This window comes from Erythrolamprus reginae, chromosome 1 (assembly GCF_031021105.1).
Source record: "Erythrolamprus reginae isolate rEryReg1 chromosome 1, rEryReg1.hap1, whole genome shotgun sequence".
In the NCBI taxonomy this organism is placed as follows: Eukaryota; Metazoa; Chordata; class Lepidosauria; order Squamata; family Dipsadidae; genus Erythrolamprus; species Erythrolamprus reginae.
This window is the reverse complement of record NC_091950.1, coordinates 351,877,219-351,894,100: the sequence shown is the minus strand read 5'-3', so window position 1 is coordinate 351,894,100 and position 16,882 is coordinate 351,877,219. Positions and strand designations below refer to the sequence as shown.

The window sequence follows — 16,882 nt, the reverse complement described above, 5'->3', positions numbered from 1 at the left end:
TCCGCTTGTCCGCCCGCCGCAGCTGATCTGCTCGGCAGCACAGTAGCAGCGAGGAGCCGAAGATGGGGTTTCCCCGTTGCCCACGCAAAGGGGAAACCCCATCTTCAGCTCCTCGCTGCTACTGCGCTGCCGAGCAGATCAGCTGCGGTGGACAGACAAGCGGCGGACAAGCGGCGGGCTGAAAAGCGGCGGCCGGACAAGCTGCTGGGCGGCCGAAGGAACCTTCCCTGGGTGCCGCCCGCCGCTCGAGAGCAAGAGGGGGAGAGATAGAGAAAGAGAGAGAAGGAAAGAAAGAGATGAGAGAGGGAGGAAGAGAGTGTGAGAGAGGAAGAAGCAAGATAGAGAAAGAGAGAGAGAAAGAAAGATGAGAAAGGAAGGGAGTGACGTCATCGGGTGGAAAAATCGCGATATAGCATTTCGCAAAGATCGAGATCGCGAAACTCGAGGGATCACTGTACTGTGTTCAGTTCTGGAGACCTCACCTACAAAAAGATATTGACAAAATTGAACGGGTCCAAATACGGGCTACAAGAATGATAAAACGCATCAGGAAAGACTTAATGAACTCAATCTGTATAGTCTGGAGGACAGAAGGAAAAGGGGGGACATGATCGAAACATTTAAATATGTTAAAGGGTTAAATATGTTTCAGGAGGGAAGTGTTTTTAATAGGAAAGTGAACACAAGAACAAGGGGACACAATCTGAAGTTAGTTGTGGGAAAGATCAAAAGCAATATGAGAAAATATTATATTACTGAAAGAGTAGTAGATGCTTGGAACAAACTTCCAGCAGACGTGGTTGGTAAATCCACAGTAACTGAATTTAAACATGCCTGGGATAAACATATATCAATCCTAAGATAAAATACAGGAAATAGTATAAGGGCAGACTAGATGGACCATGAGGTCTTTTTCTGCCGTCAATCTTCTATGTTTCTATGTTTCTATGCTCCCCTGCCCCGCGCGTCCATGTGGACAGGCCTCACTGAAGCTGGGGAGCTGCCCTATTATTTACCTCCAGATAGTGGCAAACAGGCCTCGCACCCCTCAACCCATTTTTCTACATCCAACAAGGCTTTCCTGAAGGCCTCTATAGCAGATAACAGAGCTCCGGATCGATCTGGAGCTCTGTTCTTGGCTACAACCGTCCAAAGCTGAATAAATTCCTGAAGATCTCTGACAGCAAAAAAGAGGCTGGGGGTGATACACACACAAGTGAAGTTCCGATTGGGCCATTTTTCATCATGCCCAGGTTTCAGGAGGCTTTCCTGAAGTCTGGGGAAAGCGAAAATGGCCAAAAATCAAGCCAAAAATCGGCTGGCCAACACACACATGTATGTCGGAGCTAACATAAGGCAACACCTCACATTGGCTTTGTGTGTCACCTGTGGAACGTGTGCCATAGGTTCGCAATCACTGCGCTAAGCAAAGCATTCTTTCAAAACTAATTTGCAGAACAACATTCCCACCTGCTTCAAAGGAGAGGACACAAAAAAGCGGCATTTGGTGCTACCTTCGGAGGTCTCACCCAGAAAATTCAATAGGCAATATGCCCACTTGGAGCTATTCTTTCTTCAATAACCTGGAAAACCGCAGGCTCTCCAATTTAGGATGTGTTTGTGTTCTTATTTTTCTTGTAGAAAACCGTAAGACTTTAATTGACTGAAGTGCTTAGCTTGGGTATTTCTATACATTACAATTTTTCTATATGCTCTAAAAGCTAGCTGCACCTTCTACATGCTCTAAAAGCTAGCTGCATTTTTTTATTATTATTATTTATTGGATTTGTATGCCGCCCCTCTCCGCAGACTCGGGACTTTGTGCCAAAACATCATACAGGTTTTTTTAGGATCAAATCTGGGTCAGTTTTTAGAAAGTTTTGCTCCGTTTCGTGAACCCAACCATTGCAATTTGAACAATGTTGCTCCTAATCCAACAAATGACACCTATGGCTGATTAAACAACTGTAGTCAAGCATGTGTCTTGAAATTAAATTTATGTTCAGTTTAGATAAAAACGTATCTAGGTTTTTTTTAGCCCATCCACTTCTTGGAATACAGTCACTGGCATACTATTTACAATGAAACCCTTGCCTAACAAAATTTTTGCTCTTTATGGACACAGGATTTAAAAATGTCCTACGGAATCATTTCTTTGATTTTCATTCATATCGCATTCTGTAGAAAAAGAACGCCATAATTAATTTGCCCTGCACATCTTAAACCTAATTGGCAGCTGCTTATTCCATTCCATTTTTACTTCAAGATATAATGATCAAGGGACATATTCACCATTGAAAATTCGTGGTCTTATATCCCACCTAAAATATGGATTGAAATAGGTTCCATCTACCAGAGGTCATGGGAAGAATAAGACAAAAGCAGGCTAAAATAAAACACACATTTTCCAATGACTTTTAAAAAATCAGCTAGATGATGGAAGAATTTCTTGGCTAAAAGAAAACAAGTTTTCTTGATATTTTTCCATTTTGTTGACTCTTTAACAAAAGTCCAGCTACGTTTTGCCTATTCTATTTAGAACTTTTTCTTTTCCACAACATCCTGACTTGTCAAGGTAACTGATGATTAACAGAAGCAGCGCTACACATTTTCCCCTCTGTTTCAAAACCTGATATTTGTATAATCATAGTTGCTGATGGTTAAAACCAATTCACAAGAAAATCTTCACTCTCTTTCAATTGTTCCTTTCATGTTATTGTCAGGTCTTCCCTAAGTAGTGTGACTGAATGCTTTGTAATTGCTGAATTGACTCTAATTGTTAAAGCATTGCTACAGTTCAGTTGTACCAGACTTGGAAATATGTACAATGCCTATTATTAAAAATCAACTTTATTGTAAAAATCTACATTTCATGCCAAAGGATCCATTCACTTTATCGAAACACATCTGTGTTCAATTTGGACCTCAAATTGATCTTACAAAGGAAAAAAAAGACTGTTCTGTTAATGCGGTGCCTCTTGTGGCCATGTAACCGCCATCTGAAAATTTCACTAAACACACAGGAGAATCCCTCCAGTACAATTGACACAGACTTTTTTTATTTCTAGAATATGTCCAGTTACTTACATGGCCAAATTTATTCTTACTTTAGAGACATCATTGAATCAAATAAAAATGAACAAATACAATCAACTGTTATAGGTGATTTTTCTTGCCAAGCAGCAAAATCCCTTGCAGAACTGCTCTTTTTTTTAACCTCAAGACAGAAAGGCGCCACAGCCTGGCTCGTAATTTTTACTAAACTAATTAGGCATGGTGTCATGGTCTCCTCTCTGCATGGCACTGCTTATTTAGCCAATCTGCACTGGATCTCTGATGAAGCAAAATGTCCTTTGAAGATCTACACACCCCTAATGTCAAGAACATCTCTGGACCAAATGTAGAAACAGCTTGGAAATATTTGGCGAAAGTTCAAAATTCAGCAACTAAGTCACTTGAAAGGCTTGTATGAGATATACAGGAAGTTTACCTCCTCCCTCTGCTTTATGTTTTCTACCACCGATGTCCAAGGGTGATGTTGGAAACAGGAAAGATTCTGCAGATGTGTTTAATACGTTGTGATTATTTCTGAGCCGCAAATGAGGTGTCCTAAGTTCAAAGTTTGACTTCTCTTTGGCAAAGAATGATACAAACCTAATTACGACGGAATCAGCTAGCAAGCTACATAAACACATCATTAAATTAATTTTATGGGCGAGTGTATGCCATAAACATACAGTATTCAATTTTGCCACATATTCAAATATGAACACTTAGGCAAGTTTATTGCTACTCCAGGTTCAGCCAGAGGTGTGATCATAAGGCTTTCGAACTTGCATTACAAAACAGCAACCATTCTTCTTTAGTTCCAAGACCAATATCTTGGGGGACTTTCTATCAAAAAGGACTGGATAGAGCCACAAGGACCTCTATTTTCCATTAAAGACCAAACTGGCTTAGGTAATTACTGTTGGCATATAGTCAATCCTGCAATAAGCAAACTGAGTCCCTGGAATCAGTTGAGCTATGAGACTTAACTTGAAATTTGGCTTGGCAATTGCTTTTTTTTTTTTTTTTTTTTAGAAAGAAGAGGATAAGCCCTCAGGGCTGCAGCCAGCAATTTAGAAGCAAAGACTTTGTGTGATACTTTGTGGCTGCTGCTGCTGACACTCATTACAGCTGTTATAAACAGAGGAAATAAATGCCTGCTGTCATAGGTCTTTAGCCAAAGTAATGCTGGACTTATCTGGAAAAAATTCCAAATGAACTCCAAAAGGTTTCAGCAAAAAAAGCCAGGCTATTAGTAATGTCTTTCCTGGCATGATAGAAAAGGATGATAGGAAACTATATATAGTATACACGTTTCTGGACATTTTTAGCATGGCCAATAGAAAAATTGTCCACACTATCCATTGCCTATTATGGAATAACTTTTTGGGACAAAAGAGGTTGATGAGGCTGATCAATCAATAATTTGCAGTATCATTGTTTTTAAAAACCTTACATCAGCAATAGAAGAAAGCATGTTTGGTTTGGTCCTCTGTAATTTCTCCAACTCTAATCTACAGAAAGATTCAAACATGGAAGTATTGAACCAAAATGAAGAACAATTGTTTGACTATAAATCTCTGCATAGCTCTAGTGATTCATGCAGAAAACAAAGAGCAGATTGCCTAATATTTTATGCTAACATTTCAAGATTCTATTGGATGAGATTTATCCTGTGCAACAATTGTATATAGCCTACACAAATGGAATTTAGTAGGAGTTCAGATTATATCAAGTTCCAAGTACAAACTTCCCATGTTTCCCTTCATTTCTTTCATACATATATATGATTTGGGGTGGCATATAAATCCTATGTATATGTATATGTATATGTATATGTATATGTATATGTATAGCAAAAACCACTAATGCATTAAATCACTAAATCTCCAGAACTGTAAAGCAAACAAACTTGAAATTTGCCATTTATGTTCCTCTTGGCTTTTTCAAAATGACCATCAGAGCATGAGTATTTCTTACATTATTATTAACAAGCTCTGATGCTAAGGAGTTCTACTCCTCCCTCCCCACCTGAAAAGAAATCTGATCCAAATGCAAAACACAAGTAGAGGAGTTTCAGTTTCGCTTTTGCTTTCACAGCAGAAACCTACTCCCAACACAAAACCAATCTCAAATGCAAATTATTAAATGCCAGAAGTATAGTCAACAAGATGTCTGAATTTCTCCTTCTTCTAGGCTCCTCAGTCTGATATTATCTTTGTCTGTGAGACGTGGCTCAATGTATCCTACCCAGACTCAATTATTACAACAAGGAACTATCTTGTCTCTCGATCTGACCGTGAATCCCACAGAGAAGGTGGGGTACCTATATTCTACAAAAAATATCTAAACATAAAAAACATCTAAGTTGCACAAGACCTATCACTCCCTGAAACTATTGTCTGTGATCTATCCCTAAATACCACAATTCGCTTCTTACTCCGCTACAGAGCTCTGGACTATGACATCACACATGCAAACAAATTATCTGCACTACTAACGTGGGCTACCCACTGCCCAGACCCCATCATCTTCCTTGGAGACCTCAACCTACCACACATTAACTGGATCTTAAATGAAGGTAGCACAGAACCCACCCATTCTACTATACATAACACCATCACCAGCCTGGGACTTGACCAACTGGTAACTAGCAATACTAGACTAGACAATTGTCTGGATCTCATCTTCTGCAACAGCAAAAGTGCAATATATGGTTTACAAATAAAAGAACAATTTTCCAACAGCGACCACAATATGATAAACTTCAATCTCAACCTAAGCCACACTAAGATCCACCCAACTAATGTGACACCGAAATTCAGTTTCAAAAAAGCTAACTATGAACACATTGAAGCCCATCTCTCAACATTAAACTGGCAAACTATTTTCTCTAACTGAAACTCTACTGATGACCTCTACAACACATTCTTGCTCAAGATTAAAATAATTATCAGACTTCACGTACCACTAACATCTACCTCAAACAAGAAAAACAACCTTCCCATCTCAATAAGATTACAACCTCCAACATTTTACCCTTAGACTGGCCACGGTTGAACTCTCCAGATTCCTAAGAGGTCAGTAAGGGGCGTGCATAAGTGCACTAGAGTGCCTTCTGACCCCTGTCCTATTGTCTCTCCTATATCCCATATATCTTCTCTTCTATCCCTATATCTTTCTTCTATTCTCTCATTGATTATTTTATCCTATATTCTCTCTTCTATTCTTTCTCTAATTCTATTTCCTCGAAGGTGCCCTCTATTACCTTCATTGTGTATTATTGTGTATTGGACAAAATAAATAAATAAAAATAAAATAAATAAATTAACAGTTGAGTTAAGCCACGCACAGACTCCTTCCTGCCTCCTTCTTGCTCACATAGCAAATACTGTTCAAGTTTCCAAACACCCCTCAACTCTCTCACACACATTAACAGGATGCTAGCCAGATAAATACCAACAGATGCTGGTAGGCAGAGACAGATCTTTTTTCCCCTTATTTTCCTCCTCAGCTCAGACAAATCTGGTCCTTCAACTGTAACACCAGTTAAAGGGAAAAGAGGCAAAGATTTTTAATATTCAATATGGTTCAGGGGGAAGGTGACAACTAAAACATATATTTAGAAAGGGAAATGTATATAATTGTTTGAGATATGAGCTTAGATCTACTTAAAGAAGGTCACCAACTACTCTTTAAGCTCCATTCTAAAACTGTGTACCAAGAGAAATTAAAGTTGTCCTCAAATAGCCTGATATTTGAGAACAAGAGAAGAGATTGTCTTGTATCTTAAATTTTTCCATGATAGATAATTGGTAGTTCTAACATAAGAAGCTTCTGACAAATGGAAGTAAAATATATGACATACCTCATGGGCTGTGTGCGCAGAGCTGTTTTCAAGTCTTCAACTATTTTATTCCTCATTTCTGTTTCTTCTTCATCAAAAATATATAGGGTCTGCATCTGTTTGGATGAGACCAAGGAATAGTTACGAATCCAGAACAGGAGAAGAGATGAAATTACTGAATAATTCAAGGTTAATCAAGCACTAATCCACTCAATTAAGTTGGAGAAACCATTTGGATGCCATCAAGAAAACAAAACCTTCAGCAACAGAGATGAAAGAGAAGATTCTACTTTCTTAACTTCCCTTTCTTATATCTTCCCCTTTTTTTATGAATTTCAAGAAATGCTTTTGTTCCTATGCACCAAGCTCTTTAAAGAGCTACTGATCTGTTTCTTTGTGTATCATATCACCATTCTGTGCCTTCTAAGAACTCACACCTCTCCAGCTTTATGTCCTATTACTCAGAAGAAGTAATTTTGATTTTGAAAGTTTGGATTTCAAATAGACTTGATTAAAATTTCTTGGTATATTTCATTTTTCACCTGCAGTTGATTTTAAATAATTGTAAGAAGAATATTTTTTTTCTAAAAAAAAAAACAGCCAATATTCTCAGACATGTACAGTAGCATGTTAAAAAAGAGCAAAATTTTCAAATAAAGTTTCCATTACATTTTCTCTTTCATTCATACCCTTTATACCCTATTCCTTTTCACCAAAACTTTCCGTCACTTTCCATCTAAACTTCAGGATAGTCAGTCAGTGAAGTAATTTGACCTTTGTATACTGTTCAACTGTCCCAGATATTTGGAATAAATCTTTGAGTGTGACCTCTGTGGAAAGTCTAATTCAGTCCACTAAAACCAAGAAAGTTATTGTCTCTCTTAACAGAAAGGACTACCCTTCACAGCAAGAAAGTTTAAAAAAATTAAACCAAATGTTAAAAAGCTAGCAAGAAAAAGAGTGGTGTTTTTTTTAAAAAAAACCAATCTCATTGGAATAATTTTCAGAAAATAAAAGGATCTTAATCTGTGCTTTCTTCTATTAAGCAACATTTCTTCTCTTGGCTCACTTGCAAATATCTTCTGCCCTTTGCCAATAGAAGTTATAGTGATTTTTCTCTCTTAGAATTACTGATACTGAACACTTAAGATTTCTGTCAAAATGAAATTTAAGCACTGAAAAAAAAACCAATCACCCCAAAATATTCTTAGAGATAATCTCTTTCCAGTAGTGGCAGCCATTAAGGGACTAATTTTATTCCAACCAGGCTTTGTTTTGGGGATTTATTCCCAAAGGTCTTTGGAGAGGGGCGGCATACAAGTCTAATAAATAATAATAATAATAATAATAATTATTATTATTATTATTATTATTATTATTATTATTATCCATAAAGATGGACGAGCCACGTATCCCCAGTATCAAAAAATGTAGAGCTAATTTGTGAACATACATTTAACCCCCCCCCCCCAGCAAACCTCCTCATCCAGTGTCTCTGACACCTGAACAGGGAAAGTGGAAACATCTGACATCATTCTTATAGGAGCTGCCTATACATTAACCTTCATGCATTGCCTGTTCTTTGTCCCCATTGTTTATAGAAGTGGGTTGAATTGAAAGTTATCCAAAGTGGAGTTAGGTGTGCTGAAAGATGTATTTTCTTTTCTGCTCCATCAAGCTGTTATGTTCCAAGTAAATTATTTCTAAATTATGAAATTTAAATGCGTAACAGCTGTCTTGTTGGCCTTTGACACACACACACACACATCATAGGTTTGGGATAGTAATGGTTCTAAAGAGTAGCTTCAGTCGTTCGTTTGCAAACCTTTGTAAGAAAATGAATATATCTTGCAGTACAAATACTGACAAGTTTCCAAAAGCAACATGGTGGTGTAAAAGTAACTTTTCTTTCTTCTTATAAAGCAGGAAAGGGGCTTGCTTTATTAAGTTCAGACTACTGAAGACAGAAAGAAAAATGCCTGAACTGTTCACCGTTTCATATTGCTGAAAGAGGAGGAAAGAAATATGGCAATAATAATGATTATCATATGTTTATGAGTATACAGAAATACAAAGATCTTTTCCACCAAATGCTTCATGTGTTTCAGAACAAGATAAGAGAAGTGTTTCCTAAGAAGTACCAAAACATGTCTATTTTCCTTGCCTCTCAGTGAATCACTCACTGAAAAGCATGAATGATTTATTTGTTCTACAGGCCAAAAGGTGACCAGGATAACCCTCAAATGGCTAGGAAGAGGGTGGAACCATGGGATCATAGATTCATAGCTAGATACATTGAGGTGACAAAGAACAGAAAGATAATCAGATAGTCTGAAAGTTTTAGACTGTATCAAAACAAAGCAACAAAGATGATTAGCGGGCTGGAGGCTAAAATATATGAAGAACAGCTGCAAGAATTGGGTTTGTCTAGTCTAATGAAAAGAAGGACTGGGGTGACATGATAGCAGTGTTCCAATATCTGAAGGAATGCTACCAGAAGGCAAGACAATAAACAACTGATGGAAACTACTTGAGGAGAGAAGGGATCTAGAACTAAGGATACATTTCCTAACAGTGAGAACAATCAACCACTGGAATAGCTTGCCTTCAGAAATTATGGATGCCACATCACTGGAGCTTTCAAAAAGATACTAGACCATTATTTGTCTGGAATGGCATAGGGCCTGCTGCTTGTGCAGGGGTTTGGTCTAGAAAACCTCCAAGGTCCTTCAACCCTATAATTCTGTTATCAAAGATTAATGAAGTAGCCTTTTTAAGTTAAAAAAATATAAATAGAGATAAAGGCATGCTGCTTTTGTCCTCTTTAAAAGAATATGAAAGGGCCACAAATTTAAGAGCTTAGAGATGGAGTGCAAAATTGCTTATTGGAAGCCACAGGCTCTTTTCTGATCCCCTTTGTCCAAGTAAGACCAAACTTCAGAGAGTGTTTTATTATTATTTTTTCATTTTTACAAGATTTAAACAACAAAAGAATACTCTAAAGCCCTCATGCCTTAGGACTCCTGAAATTCTCCTTAAATAGGTTTTCACCAACACATTTTTGGACTACTATCCTTGACATGTTACAGAAAGCCTAGGGCAATGCTTCAGTTGATAGCAGTTGCACCGCTGGCTTAAAAACTTTGTGACTATTTACAATTTAGGAAAATGTAGAAAGGTGGGAAGGCTGGATTATTTCAAAGAACCAGGCTCTCCAACAGCACCAGGATGGATGAAAAGACCAAGTTGAGTTAAGATAGATCAAGATAACAATTTCTAGAAGGTAAAGAGGCTACTTACTGCTGCCATGGAATTGATGCGATCAATATAATAGTCTGGCCAACTTGTAGCAAGCTTGTTAGGATCTTCTTGTTCCTGAAACAGAAAATAAAGAAAAAAATTATGTAGGGAAATATTCAAAGTCAATTCTATTTGCCTGGAGGTCTTCTGCAGTGTCCTCTCAAAACAATTTATGAATTAAATAAAACACTAAAATCACAACTCTACCTTTTACAATCAACATTGTAAAAGTTTAGTTTTCCCTACCAAATTTCACCAACAGTTCTGTTTTTTTCTAGTTTCTGTTTTCTCTCCTGGAGGTTTATCCAATATAAAATATAAGCCCATTCTGACCCTAATATCCAAGCCAAAACCCCCACAAACTTTAAGAATAACTGCAATATATGATCATTAAGATGAAGTTCTTGTGTGTGCCCAACTGATCACTTAATTCCTGTTGTTTTCTGGAGATTATTTCCCATTCTCATCCCAGATAAGAATATGATTTGTGATGGTGGGCATCATTTGGCAAGTGAACATGGCTCTACTGGGATCTTCAGTCTTCAGCACCACATATTCGAAGTACAAAATACTGTATACCATTAGAGCATTAAGAGATACAGCTCATTTTTTCAGAGGAAGTATTAGAATACATATTAGAAATCCTTATGTCCTGCTAGGACAACTTCCCAAGTTGTGTATGTGGGGGTGGGGAGGCTGCCTAAAGGATCTGTCCAAGGTCCTGAGAGACCCTAATATCTTGCTTTATTTAGTTCCTGAAGCATTTAGACTGATGCATTTCCCCAGGTGGCTTCTAACTGAGATGGTTTTTCTGAACTAGATCCAGTTACCTCATTTTCATATTGCTAGTGTGTGTGTGTGTGTGTGTGTGTGTTATTAAATGCCACTCCATTTAATTTGGGGTCACATGAATTTGGAAACATTTCAATTAATAACATAGAAACGTAGAAGATTGACGGCAGAAAAAGACCTCATGGTCCATCTAGTCTGCCCTTATACTATTTCCTGTATTTTATCTTACAATGGATATATATTTATCCCAGGCATGTTTAAATTCAGTTACTGTGGATTTACCAACCACGTCTGCTGGAAGTTTGTTCCAAGCATCTACTACTCTTTCAGTAAAATCATATTTTCTCATGTTGCTTCTGATCTTTCCCCCAACTAACCTCAGATTGTGCCCCCTTGTTCTTGTGTTCACTTTCCTATTAAAAACACTTCCCTCCTGAACCTTATTTAACCCTTTGATATATTTAAATGTTTCAATCATGTCCCCTCTTTTCCTTCTGTCCTCCAGACTATATAGATTGAATTAATTAAGTATTTCCTGATAAGTTTTATGCTTAAGACCTTCCACCATCTTTGTAGCCCGTCTTTGGACCCGTTCAATTTTATCAATATCTTTTTGTAGGTGAGGTCTCCAAAACTGAACACAAAATTCCAAATGTAGTCTCACCACCGCTCTATACAGCAGGATCACAATCTCCCTCTTCCTGCTTGTTATACCTCTAGCTATGCAGCCAAGCATTCTACTTGCTTTGCCTACCGCCTGACCACACTGTTCACCCATTTTGAGAGTGTCAGAAATCACTACCTATAAATCTTTCTCTTCTGAAGTTTTTGCAACAAGCAATGCATACTAATACAATGCATACTATAACAAGCAATGCATAACAAGCAATGCATATTAAATGACAAATTATACTTTCATTATCCTGATAATTGTTAAACATGTGAGACCTAGACATCTCTGAAGATTTCTAATAATTGCTCCATAAAAGGCCAAGTTACTGTAAGTCCAGAAAAGCTTGAGCTAGATGACAAAATAGCTTGTTGTAAAAATGATAACCTTGGAGGCAGAATAATGCAAATACAGGTATTGTAAATTTACAAAACTAATCTTGAAGATGTTAAAATTCAGGATGCAATTATAGCAAAAAAAGCAAAAGGATTTACAAGGCTTTGTTATTCTGTCTCAGTAAACAGAGACAAGTGAACAGAAGGGAAAACTTCTAACAAGGAGGAAAAGTTGGGAGTTGTTTGGACAAAGAGGAGGAAGAAACAGGGAGTAAGAGAGAGCAAAAGAGAAATAATAAATAAATAAATAAATAAATAAATAAATAAATAAACACATACATACATACATACATACATACATACATACATACATACATACAAAAATGGTGGGCAACATAGTAAAGATGGTGGCCATTTGCCCCACTATTGACTGATGCTACTGGTGAAGTAACACACTAAATCTGGACTGGGTGTTATCTGAGGCACTGCAAATAAAGAAGTATTGTAATGGAAAAAGTTGGAGACCCATTACATCTCCCCTTCCACCATGAAGAAATAGTTCACACATTAAGATAGCATTTATTACAGAACATGGGATCATTCTATTCATTTATCACCTATTAGGCATCAAAATTAGTTACTGATATTCTTGTTGTTTTATTGGCCATTGGTTATTCCACCAAGCCTTTTCAAGAACCAATCATTCAGGAAGCTGTTTGGATCAAGTACTTATAAAATGTGGTGTACAAAAGCCAGGAGAGGCTTATGATTAATTTTAGCCAGGAAAAATGTATCTTGATCCACGTTCATCCCTTGTGGAACTCTGGATGTAAGCTCTTGGCTTACATAGCTGGCTGTGAATGAAACCTTCCAAAGTAATTGAATTACTTAGGTAATCACCTCCTTCTGTCCATTTTTGGACTTCCCAAACAATTATCAGAGTGTAAATCAGGGAGGCAAACACTACCTTAAATACCAGTATAGATCATTGCTTTTTATCTGCTCATGTGTTAAAATGATGCTTGTTAAAAGGATGCCTGATTGTAATGTGTCCGAATGTTGATGAGCAGAAAACCCTTTCATCTATTTGGAAAATCAACATTGAGAGAAGAGCATAAAACCATGCACTAAGAAAAGAACAGCTTCTTATTGGAAGAATATTTTCCTTTTTTTAAAAGAAGGATTTATTTGAAAAATGTCAGCTGGAATTTTATAGTGAAGCAATATTTAATTGGTACGTTGTTTAGCCCTCTTTCATGACAGCTGGTTTAGCCTTAAAAAGAAAAAAGAAACCATGATTTCAGATCATTGAAATGCAACACATTCTTTCCACAAAGAGAGAGAGAGACAGACAGACAGAGATGGAGAGGGAGAGGGACAAAGAGAGAGAGAATTGCTTTGCGCTGCAACTGATTGTCCTTTTGCTGACTGGTGTTCTTTGATTAATGTGCAAAATATGTATAGTTTCCCCACAGGACACAAATATACATTTATAACTGGAACCTGGAACAAAGTCAAGATTTTCAGACTACTCACACACCCTCCAAGGCAATCAAGCCACAAGAGGTTTCAATCTGAAACAGGACAGACCGCAGGGACCCATTTACTCACATGCAGATGGGGCTGAGAAGTCCCGTTTCCCATAACAGATGATTAGCACTTCCAAAGTTTTGTTAGATCCTTGTGGAAGCTCTGCTTTCCCAAGCTTTCCATGGGAGAAAAGATACCCACAGGGACTACCATCTAGCTCTGTCAGGGAATGTGTGTGAATGCCTGCTTATTTGGCATGATAAAGCAGATATCATTGATAAATAGACTGGCAGCTTGATGAGCATTGAGAAACAGTTCTATCTGCTGAAAAGAATCAGAAAGCTTAATTGATTATGTCAGTAACAGCATGTGCTTTTTTGAGAAAAAAATCTACAGCAGACTTACCTATTGTCTGGGAAGAGAAAAGTAATCCAAATTGTATTTACTGTGTTATCTTGTTTCTGGCTTCCTTTGCAATATTTTGTAAGATATTTTGTAAAGAAGATAGCAGTCAACTAATATTTTAGCAAACCATACTACACAAGAAAAGAAGACCTCTGATATGTTTATTTATTAGAAGGATGTATCGGACATGGGGAAGTACATTTATCTGGGGGACAGCAAACCACAAATGAATCTATTCTGCTCCAGATCTGGGCTAATTCAAATTTCTGATCCTGATCTGTTTTTCTCAGCTTCTATAAATTACCAGTCACTTATTTATAATAGTGGAGAGGAACATATTAGGGACAAGACCATGATTTTTGCTCTGATCCAAGTATTCTGAGCAGAAGGCAAGACTGTGTGTTAAAAGAGAACTTCTTGGTTGTGCTTTCACACAAATTGTATTACACATTACTTAAACCTTATGTAATATTAATATGGAAATAGTAATCGATTGACTGATTATAGGGCATCAAAACAGTGTGGACTACTTGCAACCATTCATGCAACCTTCTCCAAAAGTGTCACTTCAAACTCATCCTTCAAATCTTCTAACAGGACACACTTCCCTAATTTTCTATTAGATTATTTTCTGGAATTCGAATATTCAGAAAACAATGCCACTCAAATCTGACTTAAAATCCCTGGAACACAAATTTGTCTCCAGCTTGGACCACTCAAAAATTGACTTTAATGCATATCATCATTTTCTATGTCTACAAAATACCAGACTTATTTTATGGAAATTCTCAATCATGCAGGTCATGCTTTTCCAAAAGGCAGTTGGACTTCCATGGTTTTTGCTTTGAAAGTCTTTTCACTTCTCATCCAAGAAGCTTCTTTAGTTATTTTGCAGTTCATTTTCAAGGGAGGAAAAAAACCAAGAAAGTCCAGTTGCCTTTGAAAAGCATCTTTGGAACAAGACAATGGACTATTTATACATGCAAAAAAAGAGATGGGGAGATGGGGAGGGGGCTTGCAGAGAAAAAGAACAGAATATGAAGTGCTTCTCTATTATGAAGCTTTTCCACAAAATATGAAAAACAAACCAAAAATTCCTTTAGGTCACTTTTCATTTTTCACTATATCAATTTTCTCCAAAATATAGTGGTGATATATAAAATATAACCCGCAGTAATCTTAATGGCTCCTCAGAATTCTTCTTGTCACATTTTTCCAGAGCATGTGGGTTAAAAGTGCTGTGCATTTTTAAACATTCTAAACATATCTGAGCATACAAATATGCACATGTACAGCCCCGTTCCTGAATTACATGATGACAATTCTGTTTCAAATAAATGAACATAAAAGACAGTCTAAGTGCCTATTTAATGTGCTTTTTTAATTGAGTTGTACCTATAAGCCAACTTAACAGGTCTTTCAGATGTGGAAACAGCTAAAATCTGGGAGTATTGCGGCGCAGGCGGAGTAATAGTCGGACACAAGGTGTGGGTATAACGGGGTCACTTTTTATTCAAACAACTTAACTTCTTAACTTCTTAACTTATTTAAACCCTTAACCCCACATGACCTGCAGGGTGCAAAATCAAATGGGGGCGGAATAACATAGCCAATTCAGACAGAGCAACCCTGGGGCGAAAACTCCTTGAAACTGGGTGCGGGTCATGGTAAACTACACCTACCCCCTGCACCCATACTACGCCACACCTGGCGTGTGGGATGGCTCGCTACTGGTCTATGTTAAACTCCAGCAAGCGAACCACAGGAGCGACTCACTCCCCGAACCCAGGCCGGTCGAGCCCTGTAATCCGAGAAGGAGCTCGCCCCTCACCTCAGTAGAGGTGCCCCTAAAGGAGCTCACCAGTTGCTATTTATTTTATTTTCCGCCCCCTATCGGCCACCCCTCCCCCCCCCCAGTGACCCTAAGGGGGGGGCACTAGATGGTGGGGCCACCCCCTAACCACACTCCCACGCACAGAGTGGAGTAGGCGAAAAAACAATCGCAGCTCGTCCAATTCTGCTGCGACTGCAAAAAATTCCTACTCGGCCCCCCGGAGGGCGACCCATCATATGCACCCTGTAACAGAGGGAGGGTGGGTGGGTGCCTCACGATGCTCCGGGCGAGACTGCTGCGCCACAGGGCAGCCCCCTTTTATAGGGCTGCCCTGCTCGCCCGGCCAATCGGTGCCCACGCACCGCACCACATGGTCACGGCACCCCAACGTGGGTGCCGTGACTCCGCCCCCCAACATGGCGGCCTCCATCCCCGCCGATCGCCGCAAACCCCACCGGCCGGTAAGTCGGCTGTGGGAATTGTGTGAAATTTGATGACCAAGGTCAGATTTTCTTAAACCCAAGTATTTACAGAGACCTCAGACTGTGATTTAAATAAACTCTGTAATTGCAATGTTTAAAACTAGCTTAAATGTTACAATAACTATATTGGGTGCAGACTGTTATATAGGTTTCTGGATAAAAGCCCACTGTATTTATTTAATTAAATTTCTATGCTGCCCCACTCCCTAGGGACTGCAGAAAAGTTTAAACAATTGCAAGCTTAGACTGTATATTTAAAATTGAAATGCTAGCAGGTCAGAAGCAGATAAACAATCCTTTAAACATTACACAAGGATCACATCATGGTGAATGCATTTTACAGCAGTCGACTGCTTCAGAATATGCCATTTTTTTCTGTAAATCCGAAACACGGTGATATGCATGCATACCATACACCCTAATCTTTCATCAATTTAGCCATATATAAGATTCTGAAAAACATGGCTCATTCCACACATGGTTTCCTGTGCCAAAAACAATTGTGGCATAATACAGAAATGACTCTAGAGGTTCCTCCCTATACTTTCTCTCATAATCAGTACTTTATGTTGAGCGATCGTCATACAGCAAAGAAGAAACTTAAAAGCAAAGAGAATATTTTTGACAGCTACCTATGAC

General features: G+C 38.2%; 1 protein-coding gene across 5 annotated transcripts in view; it reads right to left on the bottom strand.

The window, feature by feature from the left end:
• Positions 1–16,882, bottom strand: part of DAAM2 (dishevelled associated activator of morphogenesis 2) — a 267,666-nt gene that overhangs the window by 94,667 nt on the left and 156,117 nt on the right. For all 5 annotated transcript variants that reach the window (XM_070734270.1, XM_070734269.1, XM_070734272.1 and 2 more), the window contains exons 4-5: positions 10,196–10,270; positions 6,917–7,011 (exon numbers count right to left, since the gene is read on the bottom strand). In XM_070734270.1, coding sequence (XP_070590371.1) covers positions 6,917–7,011; positions 10,196–10,270 — 170 coding nt within the window. The remainder of the gene's footprint in view (positions 1–6,916; positions 7,012–10,195; positions 10,271–16,882) is intronic.